This window comes from Gopherus evgoodei, chromosome 3 (genome assembly GCF_007399415.2).
Source record: "Gopherus evgoodei ecotype Sinaloan lineage chromosome 3, rGopEvg1_v1.p, whole genome shotgun sequence".
In the NCBI taxonomy this organism is placed as follows: Eukaryota; Metazoa; Chordata; order Testudines; family Testudinidae; genus Gopherus; species Gopherus evgoodei.
In genome coordinates this window covers 210,304,025-210,328,214 of record NC_044324.1, presented here as the reverse complement: position 1 = coordinate 210,328,214, position 24,190 = coordinate 210,304,025, and the positions used below count along the sequence as shown (strand labels likewise).

Sequence of the window (24,190 nt, the reverse complement as noted above, 5' to 3'; positions counted from 1 at the left end):
GTCTGGGAAGAAAGATAACAGCTGTCCTGAACAGTATACTTGAGGCATCTTGAAGTGGCGTGTTTGCAGTTGAAGATGATTGTTTGTTGCGATCTTCAGAGAGAAAATTAAGTTTGCATATTGTTAACATTTAACGTTAGGGTACGGACTCCTGAATCTGTGTTGTCCCTTGCTGTTGTTCTTGGGTTACACCATTTAAATGTATTGATAATATCTATACATTCATCTTTTGGTTCAGCCGGCCCTTGTGAATGGTTACCTACAGTGAAGAGGTAGAGTGGCCTAAAAGCATCAGCCCTTCAGTTACATTGCACACTAACAAAAACAATTCCCCAGAGCAGGAAATTTCCACGTGTCCCTGCAGCGCCAGCAGTGAAGGGTGAAGGGGCAGAGCTTAGGCAGCCTTGCTCCAGTCTTACAAGCCCCCTTTGCTGACCCTGGCGCTGGGCGGGGGGGTTTCCTTCCCGGGGGGCTGCTGTCTGCGGGAGGAGCGGGCTGGGGGTCACCGTGGGGGGGGGGGCCTCCAGGGCTGGCTCAGGCTCAGGCCTCGCCCCTTGAGGCGGGGCGGGGGAGAACGAGGCGGGCTCCGGGGAGAAGAGCCGCTCGGGCCAGAGCCGCGTGCAGAGGCGCCGGCAGGGGTCGCTGTGGAGAGCGCGGCGGGCTCCGTCCACCGCTGGGTTTGTCCCCGCCCGGCCCCCGTCACTCGTAGTCATGGCGGCGGAGCAGCCCCAGCCCGAGGGCTCCAAGCCGCTGAGCGGGCTGCTGAGCGGCATCGCGCAGGCCACGTACTACGGCCACGCGGGCATCACCGAGGAGCTGCTGCGGGGCCAGCTCTACCCCGAGGCGGCGCCGCACGAGTTCCGGGCCCTGCTCGCCAAGATGAGCGGCGTCCTCAAGGTAGCAGCGCCCGCGGCCGGGCCGGGCTGGGCTGGGGGACCGGGGAGGGGGTGTCGGGACGGACCCTTGATGTCACCGCTGACGGGCGTGACACGGAGGCCTCGTGGTTTAAACAGACCCAGCTCCTCAGTCTTCCCTTGGGCGTGCCCCGTGAGCATCCGTGTGGCCAGCAGAGTTGGGGGCTGGGGTTGCCCCGAGGCAATTGGGATGGTCCCTGAAACCTCAGAGGAGCAGCGGGGTTGGTGCCTGCCCGTTTGCTTAAAAAACACCAAAATAAATCCCCTGCTCCGGTAGGTCTGTTCTTCTGCCATGTTCCAGCTGCACCCGAGATTTGGGACAAGTGGGTGGGTAAAACCACGGGGCATGGCTGGCATGGCGGGCGGTTATTAGTGTCTGGAAGAGGGAAGAAGGCTACTTTTTCTTTTAAATGTTCTACTGGTTGAGGCTGGTTTGACTGGCCACCGACTAGACATAACTAGGGCCCTACCAAATTCATGGTCCATTTTGGTCAATTTCATGGTAATAGGATTTTTTAAATAGTCAGTTTCATGGTTTCAGATGTTTACATCTGAAATCTCCTAGTGTTGTAACTCTGGGGGGGGAAGGGGAAGAGGGTTGGTGGTGATGCAACAGCGGGCTGTGGTGAGTAGTGGGATTGCCACCCTTACTTCTGTGTGGCTGCTGGCAGGGGCGCTGTCTTCAGAGTTGGGTGACCAGAGAGCAGAAGCTGCTGGCCAGGTGCCCAGCTCTGAAGTCAGTGTCACCACCTGCGGCAACTCAGAAGTGAGGGTCACAGAGTATCGTGGGGGTCATCACTTGGGGGAGTGGGCAGGGCCGGTTTTATGGGTGGATGACTGCCTAGCGCCTGGGGGTCATGGAGGTGCCCTCATCAAACCCCCCTCCCCTCAAAGCCATCCCAAGGCATCTTTAACCTTTGAGTGCTGGACCAGGAGCTGGGTTGGGGGTGCCCCAGACTGTGCACTGGGGTCCAGCTGTTAGTCCCAACTTGGCTGGGGAAGGACAGGATCTCCACTTCCCCTGCATGGGCCACTCCAGGGGCCAGCTCAGACCCATCTCAGGGAACCTCCCCTAGCTACAGGAAGCTCCAGCCCATCTGAAACTAGCAGCTGGAGCCCGGTGCATGGTGGGAGACCCCCTACCCTACAATAGCCAGATTTCATGGGGGAAATCAGATTTCATGGTCCATTATGCGTTTTTTAATGGCTGTGAATTTGGTAGGGCCTTAGACGTAACACACAGTAGTAGCAAGAGCTTCCCCCCGTGGTGTCCCACTAATGTTTCTCAGCGTTGATGGGAGGGACCATTTCAAGGGTGATAAGGTAGCTCAGTTTCTAAACTAATTTGTTCTTTGATGTCTCAGTTGAGAGTGCCAGCAGAATAACCAATTGATGGTGGTTTTGTGATGTGAACAGCTGTCCATTGGACAGTGCACTGAGGCCACCAAACCATTTTATATAGACATGAAAACAGGTATCATGTGGAGTGAACGTTAGTTGTTACCAATCTAAGGCCATGTTCTGCAGTCAGACCCTCTTACTGCATGGAGATATCAGCATAGATGCAATTGTAGGGTCAGGTGTTTCACCTGGATGTGAACGTGTCATTTAGAAGTTAAAGGCTCTATCGCATTTCCAATTTCTGAAAAATCTGTTTCTCCCGAAGACAATATTTCTTACACTGAATTTAACTATCCATTATATGAGTGACCATATTGCCTAAATCAGTGTATCTAGCCAGTCACTCAGTGAAACAAATAACGGTGAACGCACATGTTGCAAAGCGGAAGAGTTGTTAGAATACTCTCTGCTCTGTGATGTTATTGCAACATTTAATTGGAGCAGGTTGGAGTTGGCTGCAGCTGAGTGTCTTTATACTTTGGCACATCAAAGGAACAGGAAAAGTTGGCAGAGTGCATTGGTACCCTGGTAACCTATTGACACAATGTCTCTGTGCTACAGATAGGGAAAATGGAACTGATCAACCTCCATTAAAATGTCAAATTACTATCTGAAGTCATTGTACATCTCGCTGTACAGAAATGAGTTACATCTGTCAGCATAGTTCAGCAGATAGGAAACTAGAATGTGACTCTGGAGACTGGAGTTCTATTTCCAACTCATCTAAATTGAAGTTACTTGCCTAAAATCAAACAGCACCTGTTTGTCCTTCTGTTTCTCCTCTCACTCTATATCTGTCTTTTTTTATTTAGAGTGTAAGCTCTTTTCAGGGCAAAGACTGGCTTCTGCTGTGTGTTTGTAAAGTGCCTTGTGCAATGGGGCACTGATCTCATTGGGGGACGTCAGGCACTACTGTGATGCAGATAATAACACATACAAAATAATAGACCTTTAAAATGATTTATATATGAAATGTATAGGACAAAGTGCAGTTTTCTTTTGTATCATTTTAAAAAAATGAAAGGCAACTAGTAGGTACTCCCTGATTTGTATGAATAATTATTGTAATAGGCATGCCTGCTGTGAATAACTCGTTCCCAACATAAACTGAGTAGGAAATAAGAGATTTTATTTACCCTTCAAACAGATTTTCTTCGGGTATCCCTAGTAGAGGAGGAAAACCTTCATCTGGCATTGGAAGTAGAAATATTTCTTAGGAATGTATTTTTTTATCTCTACGTCCTACTAGGTCTAGATCCTACTAAGAAGTTAGTTATTAGCAGACTGCAGCAGACAGTGATGCTTTGCTTAAGACTGTAATTAAGAGATATACAGTAATCAGCCCATTGGGTCTATCTTCAGATGGCTAAATCATTGCTGCCACCTAGTGGGGAAAGTTAGATTTCTCAAATTACATTTTTAGGGATTTTTATTAGTAGTATTAATGGCTTTTGGGGATACTCGTATCCAAATGCATTTAAAAACATTCATTGGCTTGCATACTGTAAACAGTGTTGTGCATTGAATATTTCTATTGTGCTTTTCCCCCAAAACACATTTGCTTTATACCCTATATTTGTACCATCACAAGGTATCACTTTTTTTATTAGATGCTACTTGTTTTATTCAGATTGACTAAACCATTCTTCAGCATTACTTGTTGTTCAAATTATTGTCTTTCTGAACAGTCGTTGTGGCTCTTGTGGAGTATTTGGGACTGCTATATGTGACTTCTTATGAAGCAAAAACTAGCAGGGAAGAATAAATATAAATGTCTTTATAGAAATTTTTTGTTTCTGATTGAAATTGCAAGGTTGAAAGTAGGCATTGTCCAAAAAGATGCTATAAAAGGCATCATCTTCTTGTTCCATGTTTTGCTATCAGTTACTTCTGAACTGAAATATCGTCAATTTACTAGTGAAAGCAATAACTTGGTTTGTGTATATGGGTACACTCAACTGAGTATCTTAAATATGAGCTATTGCTTCAAATCCCATCCCACTCATATCCTAAAGGCTGATATCACCAGCTGCAAAATCTGCCTGTTCTTTCATGACTATATTGGCCCTGCAATGCAAATCGTAGCAAACTTTTGTTTTTGTCAGTAAACTAAGGAGTTACGTACACTTTTGCCAAACAGTGTTCACATTTAAATAACACTTTAAACTGAGAGTCATGGTCTGGGTATGGAACCGAGAACCAAAAAGTCTTGCATTCGGATTCCAGCTACTGATCCCCTCGGTGGCCTGTGGCCAGTTTCCCTTTATGTAAAATGGGGATATTACCTCCCTTACATGACCTTTGAGGATTAAGGACTTGTCCCTTTAGGTCTTTTCTCACATGCACAAACGTTATTTATTTCCCACTACTCATGATGCCTGATAGTGTTGCGGCACTAGGGTATAATTTTGTAAAGTTCTTTGCAGATAAAAACACTATTTATGCTACATAATTTTACTAAGGAAATATTATATTTTTTCTGTATTTGTGGCAGTGAATAATTTTTGGGATGAAGTGATTATATGTTCCCCTCTCTTCCTTCCCTCGCAAATTGTAAATATGGTTTATTGTTACCACGTTAACTCTTCCCATTCTGTATTTTTGTTTCTGACATCACTTTCTGCTGCAATCAGGATTTTTTAATTGCCTATATTTTGACTGATGGTTTTTGTTCAATTCTTGGTTTGTTTTACTTTGATTCTGTGTCTCTGGTTCTGAGTCTGTTCAGTGTACTGTATATCAGGGCATGTCTACATTAGCGGGCTACATCGGTCCAGCTGCACCGCATCTGGTGAAGACATGCATAGCACTGTTGTGGACAGTACTTAAGTCGATGTAACTTATGTCGCTCAAGGGGGTGTCTTTTTCTCACCCCTGGGCAACGTAAGTTACATCGACTTAAGAGGTAGCATAGCCCAGCCTTCAGGGTAGTGAAGACCCGCTAACTCGACCACAGATCGCTCTCCTGTCAACTCCGGTACTCCACCGGAACGAGAAGCGTAAAGTAAGTCAATGGGAGAGTTTCTGCCATCGACCCAGCGTGAACTAGACCAGGCCTGCACAACTTGTAAAGCGGTGAGGGCCATATTACTCCAAAGAAAACAGCTGAGGGCTGAAACACACCCCCAGCACCGCCAAAACACAACACCTCACCCCCCCAGTGCTGTCTGCCCTGTGGAAACAAACCCTTCTTCCCCAGCACCACCCCGCTGAAACAGCTGTGGGCTAAAAGGAAGGTTGGGGGTGTGTGATGTTGTAAGAATTTTTCAATTAAAACAAACAATTGCATGTATGGTACACTAGGAAGGCATTGACAGCGTGTGGAAACCTGTAGTGTAGAGTGGGGAAGAAACGGTGTGCATAGGGTGACCAGATCACAGCAGTAAAATAGGACCCACCCCATCCCCGCTCAGTCCCACCATCACACTTCTTTTCACTCCTAGCTCCCCTCCATCCCCCGCTGGCTTGCTAGTCAATCCCCCACCCACCACTCACCTCCTTTCACCTCCTCTCTCCCCTGCCAGAAACCCCCATGCCCGCCCCTAGAACTCCTACTGGCTCACTGCTTGCCTCTTTGCCCACCCGCTCGCCTCTGACTCGCCTCTCGCCCCCTGACCCCCCCAAGTATAAAGCCTCATTCAAATACCCAGGGGTCACTATATTACTGCACACAGCAGTCAATCAAAGCAGTTATAGATAAATTTCTGCATTATGCATTTTTACTTTTATATGACTTTGTATTGAACCTTGGTAATACGTTATAGCGGGCCCCTGAGGTAGTATAATTAAGGTAAAAGAAAAATGTCTTTTTGCTAGAAGTAGAATAAGATCTTCCCCTCACTTTGTAATCGATTGCCCTGTTGAATGAATGAGGTGTGAATGAGGAAGGTGTGGAAGGCAGCACCTCCAGGCAGCTGCAACCCTTGGAGAGGGGATGGGAGCCAGACCAGATCAGGCCCAATGCTGCTCGCTCATCTGGATGTAATGGGCCAGTGGTGGCCACTCCCATAGTTCAGACTGATCCTAACTTACAACTAAGATCCATTTTTAACTTCCGTGTAACTTCAAAAAATTACCAGATCCCCTGAGCTCTCCTAGGCCAGGCAGGATTTGTCTGGGAGGTTTGGTAACCTTCAGAAAAGGGGATTTGCAATTAAGGTATTCACAACTATCCATCATTCCTTTCTGAACATTTTCCTAGCTTCCTACTCCCAAAGTCCCAAAATGGCTTGGCCCCATACACCGGGTGTCTGGCTGAGTTGGACGGGGGCCTCTGGGTGTTACTGGGGGAGAGCCGAGGGATCAGAAAGACCTATATCATGTTTATAACATTGACTCTGTAAATTATTTAAACTGCCCTTCTGCTGAGTCCTGAAATGTAGTGTCTTAAATGTATACAGGCGAGTTTCATCTTACGCACATTTAACATGCGCAAATTCAGCTTTGCGCGGTCGGCAAAAAAAAAAAAGAGAGAAAAATAACAATTTTAATACTGTACCTGTAGTGCGGGCGATTCTGCCTGCCATTACACTCAATGTAATTTTGACTATATGCGATTTTTGCTTTACGTGCTGACAGCGGAACATAACCCCAGTGTAAGATGAGACTCGCCTGTATAGTGTCAGAATTCCCCAAGACCCCTAAGTTTATAAGTGCTTCATCTTCTCCATGTATGTGTATGTAGCTCTGTAGATAATATTCACCACCGTTGAAATGTGACAGCTATTCAACAGCACAAAGTACTGTATTGTAGTTCAGGGCTGGATGTAAGGGAAAATGACACATCCAATTGAAACAGCAAGGGAGATTAGGTTGGCAGAATGTAATTGCTAGAGTTGGAATTTGGCCAGGATACAGGGGTTAACAATGCTTTTCTTATGGCAAGTCCCAGGTTTTCTTTGAGGACTACATGAGTTCAGATCCTCATTGTTTTTAAGGCAACCCAACCGCGCAGTGCCTATAAAATCATGTTGGGGCATTGGCTCAGTATTGACTCACAGGGTAGGGTGTCTGGCAGACCACTGAGAAAGCATGTACATACAGTCTGTAGTGGGAATGCTAGGGATGGGACTAATTCAGGAGCCTGTGAAAATTGCTCCTTAACTTTCTGGAAAGGTTAATTGGTCAATATGGTTTTGTCTATGCTGCAGTTAAAAACCCCATGCCAGCTGACTTGGAATAGCACTATCTTAGTTTTCCTTAACATTTCTTTTTAAAAGAGCAACATAATAGTTATGTCTATGCTTCCTCTTTTTGAGCTCTCTTAGCAGGTTCATAGGTCTGAAGATGATGGCCCTGGCAACCATCTGAGGAAAAGGGTGTGAAAAGGTGGGATTAAAGCCAATGAGGGCTTCCTTTTCCTTATTGGATATTAGGTGCTTCAAGAGCAGAGTGGATGAGTGGCTCCACCTGAAAATCTGTCATATCACCTCCTTAGCAGTTGTCAAGTCTGTTCCCAGATGTACGTTGGCCATATCTTGATTTTCCATTAGCTCCAGAAAATCTTCCTCACAGCTGTGATGTTTTCAGTAGTGCTGGGCATTTCTCACTGATGCTTTTCTTTTTTCCTTCCATTGGTGCATTACAGGGGATGGAAAGGAACATAGGAATTGCCATAGTAGATTAGAGTACTTGTTCATTTCAGAGCACTGGCATTTACTTACTCAACTGGTCAATGATGTGCACTTTGTGGGTAATTTCTCTCCTATACCCAGTCCAGTCACCTGATGTTGCGAAGCCTGAGATTTGATTACCCACATCGCTCTTAGGGCAGGTCTACGCTTACAACACTGCAGCGGCGCAGTACTAGTGCAGTTGCACCTCTATAATGCTTCAGTGAATATGCTGCTATGCCAATGGGAGAGCTTCTCCTGTTGGGTGTAGTTAATCCACCTCCACGAGAGGTGGGTAGCTGAGTTGATGGGCGAAGCTCTTCTGTTGACACAGCGCTGTTTACACTGGGGGTTAAGTTGGTATAACTGCGTTGCTCAGGAGTGTGGATTTTTCACACCCATAGCTACATAGTTATACCAGTGTAAGTTTAGAGTGTAAACCTGGCCTAAGTTAGTACTTGTTTTATTTTTTATTTTTTAAGGAATAATCAGAAAATCTAGGCATACTATTTGGATGTGTTTGCAATCAACATAAATGAGAACAAAGGCAGTCTTGTACCCCTCTGCTCCCCACACGTGGAAACCGTGGTATACTTTGAAAATATTGGTTTTATTGGAAGCAATTAAATATGAACCCCCAAACTCTGTATCAGGTCTATTGCAGAAATAAGCATTTAAATGTTTTCTTTCACCAAAGTTCTGCATAAAATATTGTCCCTCTGGGTATAAAGAATCCAGGGGGAGGGGGTGTCTTAAAAATCCAGTTCTTATTACAGGTTTCCTTTCCTGTCAACATACCATTTGTGGGAGGTAAGGATGAAAGAAAGGGGAGGCATTAATTCATGTCCTGATATTTTAGTAATAACATGTCCTGAATATGGTATTGCATACTTTTGCTGCTCCATTAGGGGATAATGAAAGCAAGGTGGAAGCACTTTGGTCCCTTTTGTTCCACAAATATTACAAAGAATTAAACCATAATCCTTGATAAAACAACTTTGTAACAGCCATAAACCAAACTTTGGAGTCCTTTCTAGCCACAGTTCTTAGAATTCTTGTTTTATGTGTGGCCAATTGCTGTGTTTCAGGTCCTGCTTCTCCAAACACGTGTTGTTGACGTTTACTCAAAGTTTTGCAGGAGAAAAAATGTTTATGGTCATATCCTCAAAGAATAACACAATTGAGATTTTTCTATTAAATTACCTTGAGATCTGGAGAAAACAGCTGGAGAAGTCCTGCTACTGCCAGGTCTGCCCGTGCAAACTTTAGATTCTGTGTGTGATGTCTGGTAGAGGAGCAATATTGTTGCTCTTTATTCTGGCTTACCTTTTGATTCCCTCTCCATAGCATGCCGTAACACCACTTAGCATACTGTTTAATAAGGTCCTTCCTTTGGCTGTAGTCTTCCTGAGCTGTGACTTTTACCTTCATCCAGCTGACATATTCAGATAATATTTTGTAAAGCTGGGCTATGCCAGCCGATAAGATTTTTCATTCCTCTGACTCATGACTATTAATGTTTCTTCTGAGACACAAAATCAGCCACTGCTGTGTTTCTGGAACATGCTTTCTTCTCCACTTGTTTGTGTTTGTTTTTTTCCCCTGATCGCAGTTTTTTCCATAGAGCGCAATTAGTTGTAAATGAGCTGACCTTTGTTTCCAAAACCTCAAAACCCTCCTCTAGGGTGTTAGGATCTTGTGAGTTTATAAAAATATTTTTTCAGCCAGTTTGGTTTTGTCAGAAAGTAGTGCTTGGTGGCAAGGAGGCCAATGTTATTGGACTTCATGCGCAGAAGAGATCTGTTTTTAGATTTCTCTCCATTTCCTTTTAGCGTCTTTCATCTGAGTTCACCATAGCCTTCTCCACCGTAAGGTTACAGAAAAGTTTAGGAATGTGGGCAAATAAAATGATGACCAAACAGTTTGTGGGAGCTCTAATGTGGCCATTGTAACTTCCAAGCACTTTTGTCTCCTAAAGCAGGGGTGGCCAGCCTTAGCCTGAGAAGGAGCCAGAATTTACCAATGTACATTGCCAAAGAGCCACAGTAATACGTCAGCAGCCCCTCATCCACTCATTCCAGCCCCTAGTGCCTCCCGCTCACCGGCAGCCCTGCCGATCAGTGCCTCCCCCTCCCTCCTGATCAGCCGTTTCGTGGTGTGCAGGAGGCACTGGGGAAGAGGAGAAGGAGCGAGGGCACGGCAGGCTCAGGGGAGGGAGTGGGAAGGGATGGAGTATGGGCAGGGCCTGTGGCAGAGTCAGGGGTTGAACAGTGAGCACCCCCCAGCACATTGGAAAGTTGGTGCCTGTAGCTCCAGCCCCGGAGTCGGTGCCTATACAAGGAGCCACATACTAACTTCTGAAGAGCCTCATGTGGCTGAGCCACAGGTTGGCCACCCCTGTCCTAAAGAGAAAACATGTTGAAGTTGGGACCCTAATACAAAAATATAATTCAATAAAAGTATAGCGAGACAAGGCGGGTGAGGTAATATCTTTTATTGGACCTACTTCTGTTGGTGAGAGAGATGAGCTTTTGAGCTACACAGAGCACTTCCTTAGGTCTGGGAAAGGTACTTGGGCCAGGTCTACACTACAGACCTATATCAATATAACTGTCACTCGGGTGTGAAAAATCCACAATACCTGAGTGATGTAGTTATACCTAACCCTGTGTGTAGATAGTGCTATCCCATCTTCACTGGTGCAGCTGCACAGCTATATCTCTGTACACGAAGACAAGCCCTCAGGGTATGTCTACACTTAGGCTTTGTCTACACTACAATGTTAAGTCAACACAAGTTATGCCAATGATTATAAACCACTAACTAATTACATCGATTGTGCAGGCTCACGCAGCACTCCTTGTGTCAGCTGAGTGCATCCACAGATGGTGCTCTAGCATCGAGAGAGAGCAGTGCACCATAGGTAGCTATCGCACTGTGCAACTTGTGCATGAGGGGTGTGGGTTCACCGTCCCATGGTGCAGTTTTTTCTGTCCCATCATTCCATGGGCTTCCGACTACATTTCCTGATAGTTTTCAACAGCCCATGTAAACTGTGTGCCCCCCACCTCTGCCTGAAAGCATGGATCCTGCACTGCTCACCAATCTTGTGAGAAGTGTTATATAGTAAATCCTCACATAATGTCATCCCAGTTAACATTGTTTCATTGTTACGTCGCTGATCCATTAAAGAACATGCTCGTTTAAAGTTGCGCAATGCTCCCTTATAATGTTGTTTGGCAGCTGCCTGCTTTTTCCACTGCTTGCAGGAGGAGCAGACCGTTGGAGCTGGCTGGTGGAGGCTTGGAACCAGGGTGGGCTGGCAATCCCTCTATCAGCTCCCCCAAGTTCCCTGTGCAGCAGCTGCCCAGCAGGCTATCAGTTGCTGGGCAGTTCAGGTCCCTCCCCACACTGCCATGTGCTGCTCTTGCCCTCTGCCTTGGAGCTGCTCCCAGGAGCCTCCTGCTTGCTGTGCAGGGATGGGGATGAGGGTAGAGGGGTGCTGATGTCAGGGTGTCCACCTCCCCCCACTCCTGTACCCCATGTCCACAGAGCAGGGGGGTGGGGGAAACGCAACAGAGCTCAGGATGGAGGGAGCTTGCTGTCAGCAGCTGGTGTCTCAACTTGCTGATCTACTTAAAAAAGACAGCATACTTAGAGTGGGGTCAGTGTACTTAAAGGGGCAATGCACGTCTCTCTCTCACACGCATGCACACAATGTGTGTCTCTGTCTCACACACACACACATGGACCACATAGCACTTTGGATAGTAGAGGGAGTGGTGCGCTCCAGTGGGATAGCGTGGTTTCATCATCACCTTCAGTTTCAACAGGGAATGTTTGCAGCCACTGCATGCGTCTATAGTTTCTCCTCCCTCCATTTGTGCTGCCTTGTAGAGTGTGAGGCTACATTAAAAAACAATGTATTAACCCTTGAGGGCTCAGCCGAGTGATAGTTCATCATTTAGCAGCAAGGCATTCCCTGGGAAATATCCCACCCTCTTCCACCTTCTGACTTCGCCACCTCAACCAAACTTCACAATCATCATTGCTCTGTGTGTGTGTGTGTGTGGGTATACGTTATTCCTGTAGTGTTTGTGGTGAAGACGCTCTGTGGTGGCGAGAGAGAGCTCTCCCGGTGGCATAAAATACCCATCCCCATGAGTGGCAGAACCTGCCATGGTGTGAGAAGCTTTTCCACCGACATAGCGCTGTACACACTAGCACTTACGCTGGCGTAACTTATATCTCTTAAGGATGTGATTTATTCACACCCCTGAGCAACATAAAATTATGACCGCTGTAGTAGACATAACCTCAAAGTCACAGCTAAATAGCAGGGTGAACTGGTAGTTTAGCAAAAGTAGTTAGTACATATTCTAAGGCAGTGGTTTTCAAACTTTTTTTCTGGCAACCCAGTTAAAGAGAATTGTTGATGCCCGCAACCCAGTGGAGCTGAGCATGAGGGGCTTCGGGTGCAGGAGGGGGTCAGGGCTCTGAGCTGTGGGTGCAGGCTCTGGGGTGGGGCCAGGGATGAGGAGTTTGGAGTGCAGAAGGGGCTCGGTTGAGGGCTCAGGGCTGGGGCAGGGGATTGGGACATGAGTTTACCTTGGGTGGATCCCGGTTAGCGGTGCGGTGGGGGTGCTAAGGCAGGCTTCCTTCCTGTCTTGGCACCACGGACCACGTAGTGCCCCAGAAGTGGCTAGCAGCAGGTCTGGCTCCTAGGCAGAGGTATGCAAGCAGCTCTTGCCCACGGGCTCCACCACCCCCAACTCCCATTAATTGGGAACCAGCCAATGGGAATGTGGAGCCGGTGCTCGGCGCGGGAGCAATGCGCAGAGCCCCATAGACCCCCCAGTTAGGAGCCGGACCTGCTGCTAGCCACTTCCAGGGCACAGCACAGTGTCAGAACAGGTAAGGACTAGCCTGCCATAGCTGGGTAGCGCCCCCGAAGGACTTTTAACGGCCTGGTCAGTAGTGCTGACCCAGTGCCTTACATTCTGTCGCGACTTGCAGTTTGAAAACCACTATTCTAAGGGACCACGCAAGGTTAAGTGGCCTGTTAACACCACTGTAGTCACGGGGAAAAAAAGAGCCCTAGGTATCTCAAAAGCTCATCTCTCTCACCAGTAGAAGTTGGTCCCTTAAAAGATATTGCATCACCCGCCTTGTCTCTGTAATATCCTGGGACTGACATAGCTCACAAATACTGCATACCACAATGGAAGTATAGACATTTTCGATAATTATATGACTCGCTGTGGAATATTTTGTATTGGAAACAGTTCTATTCTCTTCCTGTAGATGGCAGTAAAATACCAGCTTTGCCTTAAATGATTACTTGATAAATGTGTTGGAAACAATAAACACTCTTTGAGTATTCCTGTCACTGGCTGTTCTGCTTCAGACCAAACTTTGTATACTTTGGCCATTTAACAATAAAAATATTTCATTCAGCCTTAAGATGCTAAATATTTGGGTTTGTATTTGAATTATTAATATTCATTTCTGCAAATGCTGAGTAAATGTTAACATTGTAAGACATATTCTGGTATTCCACTGCTAAAATATTAATCAGACTTGTATACATATTACATATGATTAATAAAAGGCTGTCACTTAAGTTATTAAATGCATCCAACATCCTTGTATATTTAACTCCTGTTAAATATATTTGTCCCTTTCCTTGTTTGTATCTTTTCAGAATTATTGGAAAGCGTGCCTGTTTCAGTACAGGACTTTGATTCTGCTCGTTTAATTTCACTGTTCATCTATCAAGAGGCTGGCAGTGCCATTGGTATTTTGGCTATATTGTGCCAACAGCATACACAGTTTATATAATTTCTGTCTTGAGGCCATTCCTATATTGTGATGTGCCCGGTACTTCTAGTGATTATTTTTCTCCCTATCCTTTGACAACATCTCTTAAATAAGAAACTTTTTAATCGAAATGTGATCTAAGGGTATGCGGGGGAGAACACAAAGCCACTAATGATTAAAACTGTGCCAATACAGAAGTAGCTCTGGAGGAGTTGTGCCACATTTCAGATGCTTGTAAAGAGTGATTTGTTCTAGTATGATGTGCTGGCTCTCTAAAGGGTGTCATACTGCTTCCAGAGACTGATCTCAATCCCTTCCCTATGAAGTTACTGTTGTTTACCCAGAGAGGGGAGTCCCAAAGTATTACTGCTGCCACTTTACTGGCAGCTGTGGTTATGAGTCTATTAATTCTCTTGAAAAGAAATAGTCCTAACGTCAGGAGATGGGCAGAGAGACTACCATAGGAAATCACTCATTTCTGTGGGCTCCGAGCCTTAAAACTACTCTTCAGGGTTTCTATTGGCAATAGTTTGTGAGGAATAGAAATATTATGGTTTCCTGTTTGAAGAGGGGCTGCCCCCCAAATGTATTGTCATCCCTCTGCAGACTGAAAAGAAAGAGCCTAGTAATTCATGTAGTTTCTAGACGGTGATTTTCCTGGTGGGGGCTGCCAGATTCCAAGGGAAAGATATTGGCTGGATAGCTAGTTCTAGAATCTTGTTCTGCAGCCTAGTCCTCCGGTAGATTGAAACTGTAAATTTTACAGTGAATGATAAAATAGTAATAATTCAGCATCTGAAATCTTCTAGGGTATGTGGTTTCTGTCAGTTATTTGCCCTTCCCTCATGCTTCAGAGCACCCTGTGTTTTGGGAAAGCCACTGACTGGATGACTCTCCTCCCCTCTAGGCTTCTGCAACCTCTGTGGTCTATGAACCACCCTTTTGTATCTGGGGAATCGGTTCCTCTTAAGATAAATGTGACTTGGTTTGAAATCTTACGCAGTCTAGTGATTAGGGAGCATTGTGGCTCAAAGGTGGCTTTGTGCAGACAAGAGAAGTTGTGGAAGTGGAGGGAAATGTCTCGGGGGGGCGAGGAGAACCTACATGGGGTTCTGTACACTACTTTGCATGGGATTCCATGATGCTTACAGCTGGCTGGGTGGTCCTGGGCAAGGATGGTCAGCCACATGCTGCTCTACAATTACTCCGGATGGGTGATACCAGCTGCAGCACTGACTGCTTTGAAGTTACTGCAGAGAAGGGGGTTCAAAGAGAAAAAAATAGGAAAGTGGAAGAGAGGATTCTCAGGAATGCAAATAACGTCATCACTGGGATTTTGAAATGGAAGAAGATATACTTTAAAAATTACATTAAGTGACCGAAAAGCACATTTATGAACTCATTGGCCCTCTCCAGAGGGATCTCCAGGTTATGATACGGAATTGTATAAATGTAACAAAATAGGATCTTATTTTTTGAACTGAGTAATTCAGATAATGATCTTAACATTCTGTAGTTATACTGGATAACACGGAAGCTAGCAAACTGGTTTCAAGACACCTCGCCCCAAGAGATTTTAATATGGAACATATTGACTTCATTTTTATGTTTAAGATCCAATTTTATTAGTAGACTCAAACAGTGGATTCCCTAGGTGGGACGGCATAATGAACCTACTCTGCAGTTACAAGTAAAGTAAATAAATTGGTTGTAAATCGTAGAAATGTGTACTGTATGTAAAGGAGATGTTATCTCTCTAACCACTTACTTTATATACTAGTATACAGTTCATTCCGATGGCTCAGTGCTTGTAATGTGTTACTTTACCTGTTACTGGGTTGTGACAGCTAGTTAACAGTAACGCTACACGAAAGTTTAGGGTAGGAAGTGAGTACCTGTGCAGTTGGAAATGGGAAGTATTATTACCCAAACTGTACAGTAGAACAGTACAATAGTACCCCTGCTATTTTATTTTAAAAAATTATTAAATTGTAGGTAACTGTACAATCAATCTAAAGAAGACCAGATGCAGGTCATCGGAAGCAAAAAAAAGCAATGGCAGAGAGGAAGTGGGGAAAAGGAAGTAGAGAAGACTGGTCAAAGGGCATTCTGTGAATGGAGAACATCTAAAGTGGAAGTTAGATCAAGAGGCTTACAGTGAACAATGGTGTATTGATTATACATATCAATGAAGACCATAAGTTTTGAAAATGTTCTACTCTCAAGTCTTTTATATGCCACCCTTTCTGGGGCTGCCAAATTGCAAAGCTCATTAATTCTCTGTGGCAAGGGAAGTTGAGGTCTAAAATATGGTGGGTTGGTTGTTTTTTTTTTTAAGTTACTAGGAAGGCACACGAGATCCAGAGATGATGGAATTTCCCAGTGTGAACAGCTGGGTATGAATAGGTAGAGCCCTGTGTGGATACGAAATTTGTATCTACATCCAGTCCACAGATACAAAGAGAGTATCCGCAGATTTGCAGGGCTCTATTTATAGGACCACAACTTGATGCTTGAGGGAAATCCCTGATCATGCTACCTTCCAAAATCATAAGCCATATAGCATTTCCACAGCATGTGCAAGGCCATGTCTGCTGTAGCTGGACAGAAACAGCAGGAATTGTTGTCCTTTATTCTGATTTTATTCATTCTGATTGGAGACCAGTAAAATCAGAGTTGTATTTTCTGTTGTATAAGTTTGAGACCTAGGTCTAGAGAGAGTCATTTAATGAGGCCAATAATAGATCATAGTCCACTCAATACTGTAAACTGTAGGTTTCTGTCCATATGATTTTTTTAAAGGCTCCAGGCTGACCTCCAGGTATTGATAATAGAATAAATGGCAAAATCAGATCCCCTATCAAATCCAGTCTTGTAAAGTCAACAAGATGGCAACTTCTGCTGCTCCAGACTGAAGGTGTCTGTAACTATCTTTTAATGGCAAGTACGGGCAAAAGAGCTACTTTTGTTTTTGCAAGCTGAATGGTATAACAGGCTCTGAATAAAAAGATATCATTGGTACAGAGCTGAGTGAATGTGAAAATGGCCCTAAGCAGGCACTCCTTCCATATCAAAGGCTTCCCCCTTACAAGGAAATCTGGGTTGCCCCAAAGAACTTATGTATATAACATGGGGTGAAACTTTAGAACTCTGGCTAGATCTGTTCAGATCTTTCTCATGGGTATAACAGTGGGAAAGATCGTGGAGTAACAATAGCTCAGTGGTTTGAACATTGGCCTGCTAAACCCAGGGTTGGGAGTTCAATGCTTGAGGGGGCCATTTAGAGATCTGGGACAAAAATCTGTGTGGGAATTGGTCCTGCTTTGAGCAGGAGGTTGGACTAGATGATCTCGTGAGGTTGCTTCTAACCTGATATTCTATGATTCTAAGAAAGTGCTGTAGGACGTTTAATGATTGCAAACTGTCAGAACCTTGGTTTTATTGTATCCTCAGCTTCACAGTGCCCTTTAGCACCCCCAGGGGCATTAATTCATTCTGTGATCAAGATAAAATGCTTACTACTGAATTAGTAACCAGTTATTTGCAGTACTTAGGCATTCCCCTAATCATTTTCCAGTTCATTGTATGAACTTTGGGAAACAGTTTGTGACCTTCATTTTATTCATGGGTGAATTTTAATGGCCATGAAAACGAGTGACTAATGCATTAGCTTGAACATGGCATGGTATGGACAAGCATTACACAAGCACTGATATCAATGTACCTGCTCCAGAACAGGGTATTGTAATCTCTGATTGCCATCAGGGACAGATTGTGTGGTACATGTTGTGATTTGAACAATTTGGGAAAAGGCTGATCTCACTGTAACACACTTTTTCCAGGCAACCTCCATGTTATTTAGGAGTCTGGGCCTTGTATGAAGGGTCTCCAAAATTAACCCATGGTGCCACTTAATTGAAAATGTGCTATTTTTCTCTGTCTTAGCCTAATTTCATTTGTGTTCTTGTGTGCTATCTGATGTATCTGTGGATTTATCAAATACATGTCTGGTTAGCAGAGAGAAGGGAATAGCTGTATTTCCTATGTCCTAATGCAGTGACGTATGGGAACTGCTGCAGCCCTATTAGCTTGTATTGGCGCTGTAGTGTTTTCTGTCTTTCAAGAAATTTATGGTTGTGCCAAACATGCTTTATTTGATTTGATTTAAATCTTTAAAAATACTGTTAAAAGCCCAAGTGACCTGCTGTTAATGATGTGAAGTACATATTCTTAACAGATGGATTTCTTGATCAGTTTATCATTGCAAAGAAGTTGGATTCTCTTTTAGCAGTGCTCTGTACCTTGCTGTATCCTGCTGATTTTTCTGTTCCCAAATATATATCCTCTTTGGGCTTGTGCAATATCAATTTGTAATGTTTCTGATAAGTAATACCATTAATATGAACAAAATCAGCATGTTTTGCACTTACTCTTAAATGTTAGAAAATTGTTTGTTTAGTACAGGGGTGGGCAAGCTTTTTGGCCCAAGGGCCACATCTGGGTGTAGAAATTTTATTGTGGGCCGTGAATGCTCATGAAATTGGGGGTTGGGGTTCAGAAGGGGGTTCGGGCTCCGGCTGAGGGTGCGTGCTTTGGGGTGGGGCTGGGGATGAAGGGCTTACGGTGCAGGAGGGTGCTCCAGGCTGGGACCAAGGGGTGCGGAGGGCAGGAGGGGAATCAGGGCAAGGGGTTGGGACACAGGAGGGGGTCGGAGTGCAGTCTCTGGGCAGTGCTTACCTGAAGCAGCTCCCAGAAGCAGCGTCATGTCCCTTCTCCAGCTCCGATGCGGAGGCGTGGCCAGGCAGCTCTGCGCGCTGCCCTGTCCTCAGGCGCTGTCCCTGCAGTTCCCATTGGCCATGGTTTCCAGCCAATGGGAGCTACAGGGGCGGCGCTTTGGGCAGAGGCAACATGTGGAGCCCCCTGGCTGCCCCTATACATAGGAGCCAGAGGGGGGACATGCTACTGCTTCTGGGAGTCACGCAGAGTGGAGCAAGCCCCCTACCCTGCTCCCCAGCTGCAGCATCAGAGCAGGGCAAGCCCCGAACCCCGGTGGCTGCTCTAGGACCGGATTAAAACATCTGGAGGACTGGGTACAGCCTCTGGGCTGTAGTTTGCCCAACCCTGGTTTAGTCTATCTTTATGGGGGGTGGAGAGAGGAGAAGGCAATGGGAGGAAAGTCAGATGAAGGGTTGTGTGAGATAGTTTAGTTGAGCTCATGTTATAGACCCCAGTCCTGAGTCCTTATTTGGGCAAGATTCCCATTGACTTCAACGAGAATCTTATCTAAGTGAGGACTGTGGGATTGGGCTTCTCTTTTGCAGTCTGTTGTCGCAAGGCAAATGCTTCTGCTGTCTTAATATTAATTAAACACTACAGAAGATACATGTTATAAAACATATGCTTCCAAGAACTACTTGTATTTTCATACCTTGTTTATTAACCTTAATGCAAAATTATTTTTATTTGCTAAAGTAAAGTACACAGTGAATTATAGGAAAGTGCTTAAGGGGGAAATAAAGCTTATTGCCATTGATTTCAGAAGAGATAATTGTTCAGATTTCCAAATCGTCACAACTTACTAATTCAGGTTGATATTATGAAGTATCTCTATGAACATTGCTGTATCATGCACGCCTCTGGCTATGTGGATCTCAGCATTGCTGGCAAGGTGCAGTATCAGGTCTTCCCCAGACCAAGAGCAATGGGGAATGACTGTGCTTTGACCACACTATAGTTGTTCTAAGGCGAGTGACTGAGCTGAGAGACCAGTTTGGCCAAGTTGGGTGGGGAGTGGGGGTGTTAAAATACTTGGGGATTCGGTAGCTGCATCTACCCCATAGCAGTCTTGTGAGTGGCCAAGAGAGGGCGTTCAACCAGACCTGTCACAGTAGTCTCTAGGAATATTACTCCCTTAGATTTTTTTAACTCTAAATGTAACCTGGGGGGGGGAGGGGGGAGAGATGTGTTTTGACTCCTTTTTTGCTTCTATGTTATATATAAAGAGAGGCTGAAAGGACTGAGATTTTTGTACCCTTGAAATGTAGATATTGGCTACTCTGTTCTTTTCTGAAAGACTGTGGATGATTGGTTAACTAGTAGGCTTGTTTGCTGTCTCCAAAGTAGCAAGTGAAACCTAAATAATTGACAGGGGAGGTTGTATGCATTTGATTTAAATTATTTATTAATTTTATTTTTGATAGGGTTTGTAATGTAGCTCTGTCCAAGATGGAATCTGTTTCTGATCCAAGTTTATTAACTGAACAATTGAAGCGTCATTAGTATAGTTGATACTGTAAATTACTTTATATCAAGTAATTTTTTAACCCCATTAAGGGATCTTTATACACGCCTTATCCACCCACTGATTTAGGTGGGACTGCTTGAATACAGTGAGCAGGATTTGCCCATGGTCTTGTTTAAAGTGCACAAGCTCCTGTGTAGCTTTAGTAACCAAAGGTATAATCCAGAGTACTTTATCTGTTATGAAGCAGAGCACTTGTTGTCCTAAGCAGTAATTTGACAGTATAGTAGTCCTGTAGCAGCTGCTCAGCCTAGCCACTCACTGGCCTAGTTTTTCATCTTAACATGCTAGGACTGAACCTCTCCTCATTAAAAATGAGAATGACCTTGGAATATATTTGTTCTACTGGCTACACTTCAGCAATCTCTGCACTTGCCAATTCACAGCACTTACCTATAACTCCACTTAAATAAAAATAAGCCTTACTGAAGGAAACCAGAAACAAACAAAGTGGGATGAGCTTCAGAATAAAATTTCCCTGCCTGAGGTTGTCTGACATCTTCTTTTGAAATTATAATGGGTTAATTTTGGGAGGGGACGTGGTTTTCACAACTGTCTCCTTATAAAGATGACCTTGGTTTTCATACATCTCTTTTAACCAGTTCTGTGAACTGTTTTTTTTTGTTTTGTTTTTTAAAGAACAGTTATAGTATAAATATAGTTTGACTGAAATTCTGCATTTTCCAAATAAGGTTAGAATTTTTAGTCTTGTGAAGATGTTGGTGGATCTCTGCCAAAAAGATTCCTACCTCATTTTGTTGGGTGGTTGTTTCTCTAGTCTCCATAAACTCTGGTGTCAAGATTATAAAACATGTTCCTTGAATAAAGACAAACATAAAAGTAATATCTTTGCAAAAGGCAACTAGGCAAAATACATTTTTACTTAGTCTCTTCTGAGAATTGTGAATGAATTTCCTTTCTCTTTCCAGAGTACTGTCATGTACAATGGACATTTTTCACTGCTCTGTTTTCTACTTTTTTTATTTCAAGGGTAGTGATCAATGTTTTAACTTTTAATATGTGCTTTGAATTTTGTACAATGTCCAGGTTTGGAGTGGCATTTTATAAATAGAATTATTTGTAATGTCTTCATATTTTTTTTTTAGAGAATCTTCTGTGTAGTACTCTGAATTACTAAGTAAGAGCTAAATCTAAAACAAAATCTGTGCAGTGCCCATTTATCCAGAGAGGAAAATTAAAACATTTTACTAAAATAGTCTCAAAACTATCTTGGCATTGACTATTATATATGCAGTAGTCAGAATCATTTCTGTGGTTTTTTTGGAAGGTGCTCTCAAGCTGAATTCTTCTGAAACACTTCTACAGACAAGGTGCAACTTAGGGCTTGTTTCCGCTTAACGGTGGATCAACGCTGTGGCGATTTGATCCACTGGGGGTCTAGTGAAGATCCACTAAATTAACGGCAGATCACTCTCCCGTCGACTCTGGTACTCCACCGAAACAAGAAGAGTAGGGGGAGTCAGCGGAAGAGTGTCTCCCATCGACATACTGTAGTGTGGACCCCGCAGTAAGTAGATCTAAGCTACATCAATTTGAATTATGCTACTAACGTAACTCAAATTGTGTAGCTTAGGTCGACTTTTCCCTGTAGTGTATACCTGCCCTTAGAGAGACAAGGTATTATCTTTTATTTGAACAACTTCTGTTGGTGACAGAAATAAGATTTTGAGCTACACAGAGCTCTTCGGGTCTGAGAACGATACTCAGAATGTCACATCTAAATACTATTACTCCTGGAGGAATTCTACGCCACTGCTCATGCACAGAATTTATGTCCCCTGCAGATTTCTTTGCTTCCCTGCAGAAAAATGACTTTCTGGTGGGGAAGCAAAGGAAGCCACGAGAACGGTCATGCGACCCTCCTCAGCAGTATGTTTCGGGTGCCCAGGGCAGCTGACAGAGAGGTAAATCACTGTGGGGCAAGAGGCAGGACTGGGGAAGATCTGGCCGGTGGCTCGTAACCTGCGCCAAGCTCAGCTGCTAGTCCCAACTGGGCTGGGGAGGACAGGATTTCTTCCCCCTCATAGCATCCGGGGCCAGGTCAGACCCACTCCCAGATTTCTTTTCCAGCTGCAGGAAGCTTTGCAAACTCCCCCTCCCCATTTCCTGCACCCATTGCTCGTCAGCTGCAGTGGGAGGGATTCCTGTATGGGGAGCTGCTCCCCCATCCGCCCAACCCCCATGCATCAAGACCCTCCTGCCAAGCCTCTCCCCCCCGCATTCAGAACACCCCCACTTATGAGCCCCACTCCCCCTGCACCAGGGTCACCCCTATGAGCTGTGTGCACCTGGATCCCCAACCAGCTACACCTGCATCCCCACTCCGCTGAGCCCCATTCACCTGGACCCCCCTACAGAGTCCCATTACCGTTGCACCCAGAACCTCCCAGCAAGCCCCAGTGCATCCAGATACCCCCCGCACTCAGATCCCCCACTGAGCCACCCAGATTGCCCCACACAGAACCCTCTCAACCCACACCTGGATCACCCCAGATTCAGCCCCTCCACACTTGGATCCTACCTTGCTGAGTCTGCCTGCCTACACAGAGAGACGGGGCCTGGGGTATTTCTGGGGCAGGCCTAGTCCTTGCACTGTGAGTTACAGATTGCTGTAATAAACCATAAATCTAGTATCTTTATTAAGACTATGATTTTTAGTGTCTAGGGCCTGGTTTACACTAGAGAATTAGGTCAGTATAACTGCCATGCAGTTAAATTATCCTAACCCCGGTGTAGACAGCTACTACCTCTCAGGGAGGTGTGTTACCTATGCTACTGGGAGAACTCTTCCCATCGGTGTAAGTAATGTCTTCGCTGAGGTGCAGGCAGGACCGGCGCTAGTGTTTTTAGCGCCCTAGGCGCACCGCCATTGGGCCGCCCTGCGCGCTGGTCCTGCGGCTCCGGTGGAGCTGCCGCAGTCGTGCCTGCGGGAGGTCCACCTGAGCCGCGGGAGCAGCGAACCGTCTGCAGGAATGCCCACTGGAGCCGCGAGACCAGGGGACCCTCTGCAGGCACGACTGTGGCAGGTCCACCGGAGCTGCCTGCCGCCCCCCCGCACCCCCCCCCCCGCAAAATGCCGCCGCCCAATAATCCTGACGCCCTAGGCAATTGCCTAGGCCTCCTAAATGGAAGCGCCGGCCCTGGGTGCAGGTGCGCTGTGTATCATTTTAAGTGTAGACAAGCCCTTGTCTTTGTAACTTCTTTAACCAGCTCCTCCAAGAATCTCACCTTTTGCCTTCTAGTCCAGAATCCTTGTGAACACTGTTAGAGAATGATGATGACTTCCTCGTCAGACAGGACAGTGTGTTCCTAGGACTACTTTAAATCTCAGAATTGCAACAATGAAACTCTAAAGGATTGACTAGGAACCGTGTCTGCCAGACAGATTTTTCTAGTTCCTTGGGCAAATAGGCTGTTCATGTTCAAGAACTTAATCAACATGAGCTGTCTAGTCAATCCTGTTGAAATCCATGTCAAATAAACATCAAAAGCTCTTCTGTGGCAGAGATCACACCCTTTTGTTTGTCTCTGAAGAGTCAATCGCTCCTTTGGCATTACATAAATAAGATGATTAAACTCTAGTGTCCCTGCCATGTTGGAGAGAATGGGGAGTGGAATACTTCGCCTTTATCTATATTCTCGCTATTCTTCAGCCCTTCCCTAGCTTGGCCTCCAAGGAATAAAGCTTTACAGCTCTTATCTGGGAAAGATGATGGCTGCTGAGCTGCTTGGTGGTTGAAATACCTCATTAAACACTTCTCAGGATGCACTTTCCCTTTTGAAGCAAGAGGATTTTGTCATTTTTCTCTTGCTGTTTTTTTTTTTAGCTCAAACGTGAGGAGGGTTCTACTGTCAGATTATTTTAAAACATAGTAATATTTGAAACTTCTACCTGCCTCTCTTATATAATTCCCAGAAGTATGAAATAAGTCTTATCCAAAGCCGGAAAGATTTGACCTGCCAATATCACAGTACAGTTTCCTCTTATTTTGGGTTTTTCATGTCACTTTGGATAAAATAATCGGATGATGTCTGTCTGTCTGTCTGTCTGATTCCATATATAATATCACACACACACACGATCCCAGACTGTAGAGCTAAGTGTTGTACTATTAAGTTGT

At 44.9% G+C, this 24,190-nt stretch overlaps 1 protein-coding gene and 1 long non-coding RNA gene across 2 annotated transcripts in view; both read left to right on the top strand.

Annotated features, from left to right (window-relative positions):
* Positions 1–684: 684 nt before the first annotated feature.
* Positions 685–24,190, top strand: part of COMMD1 (copper metabolism domain containing 1) — a 118,504-nt gene continuing 94,998 nt past the window's right edge. Inside the window, exon 1 of the mRNA XM_030557945.1 lies at positions 685–897. Within this exon, the coding sequence (XP_030413805.1) occupies positions 712–897 (186 nt within the window). The 5' untranslated portion in view covers positions 685–711. The remainder of the gene's footprint in view (positions 898–24,190) is intronic.
* LOC115649212 lies at positions 5,438–22,714 on the top strand. Its single transcript, XR_003999782.1, has 3 exons — positions 5,438–5,558; positions 10,142–10,144; positions 22,701–22,714. It is a non-coding gene; the product is annotated as an uncharacterized LOC115649212 (long non-coding RNA).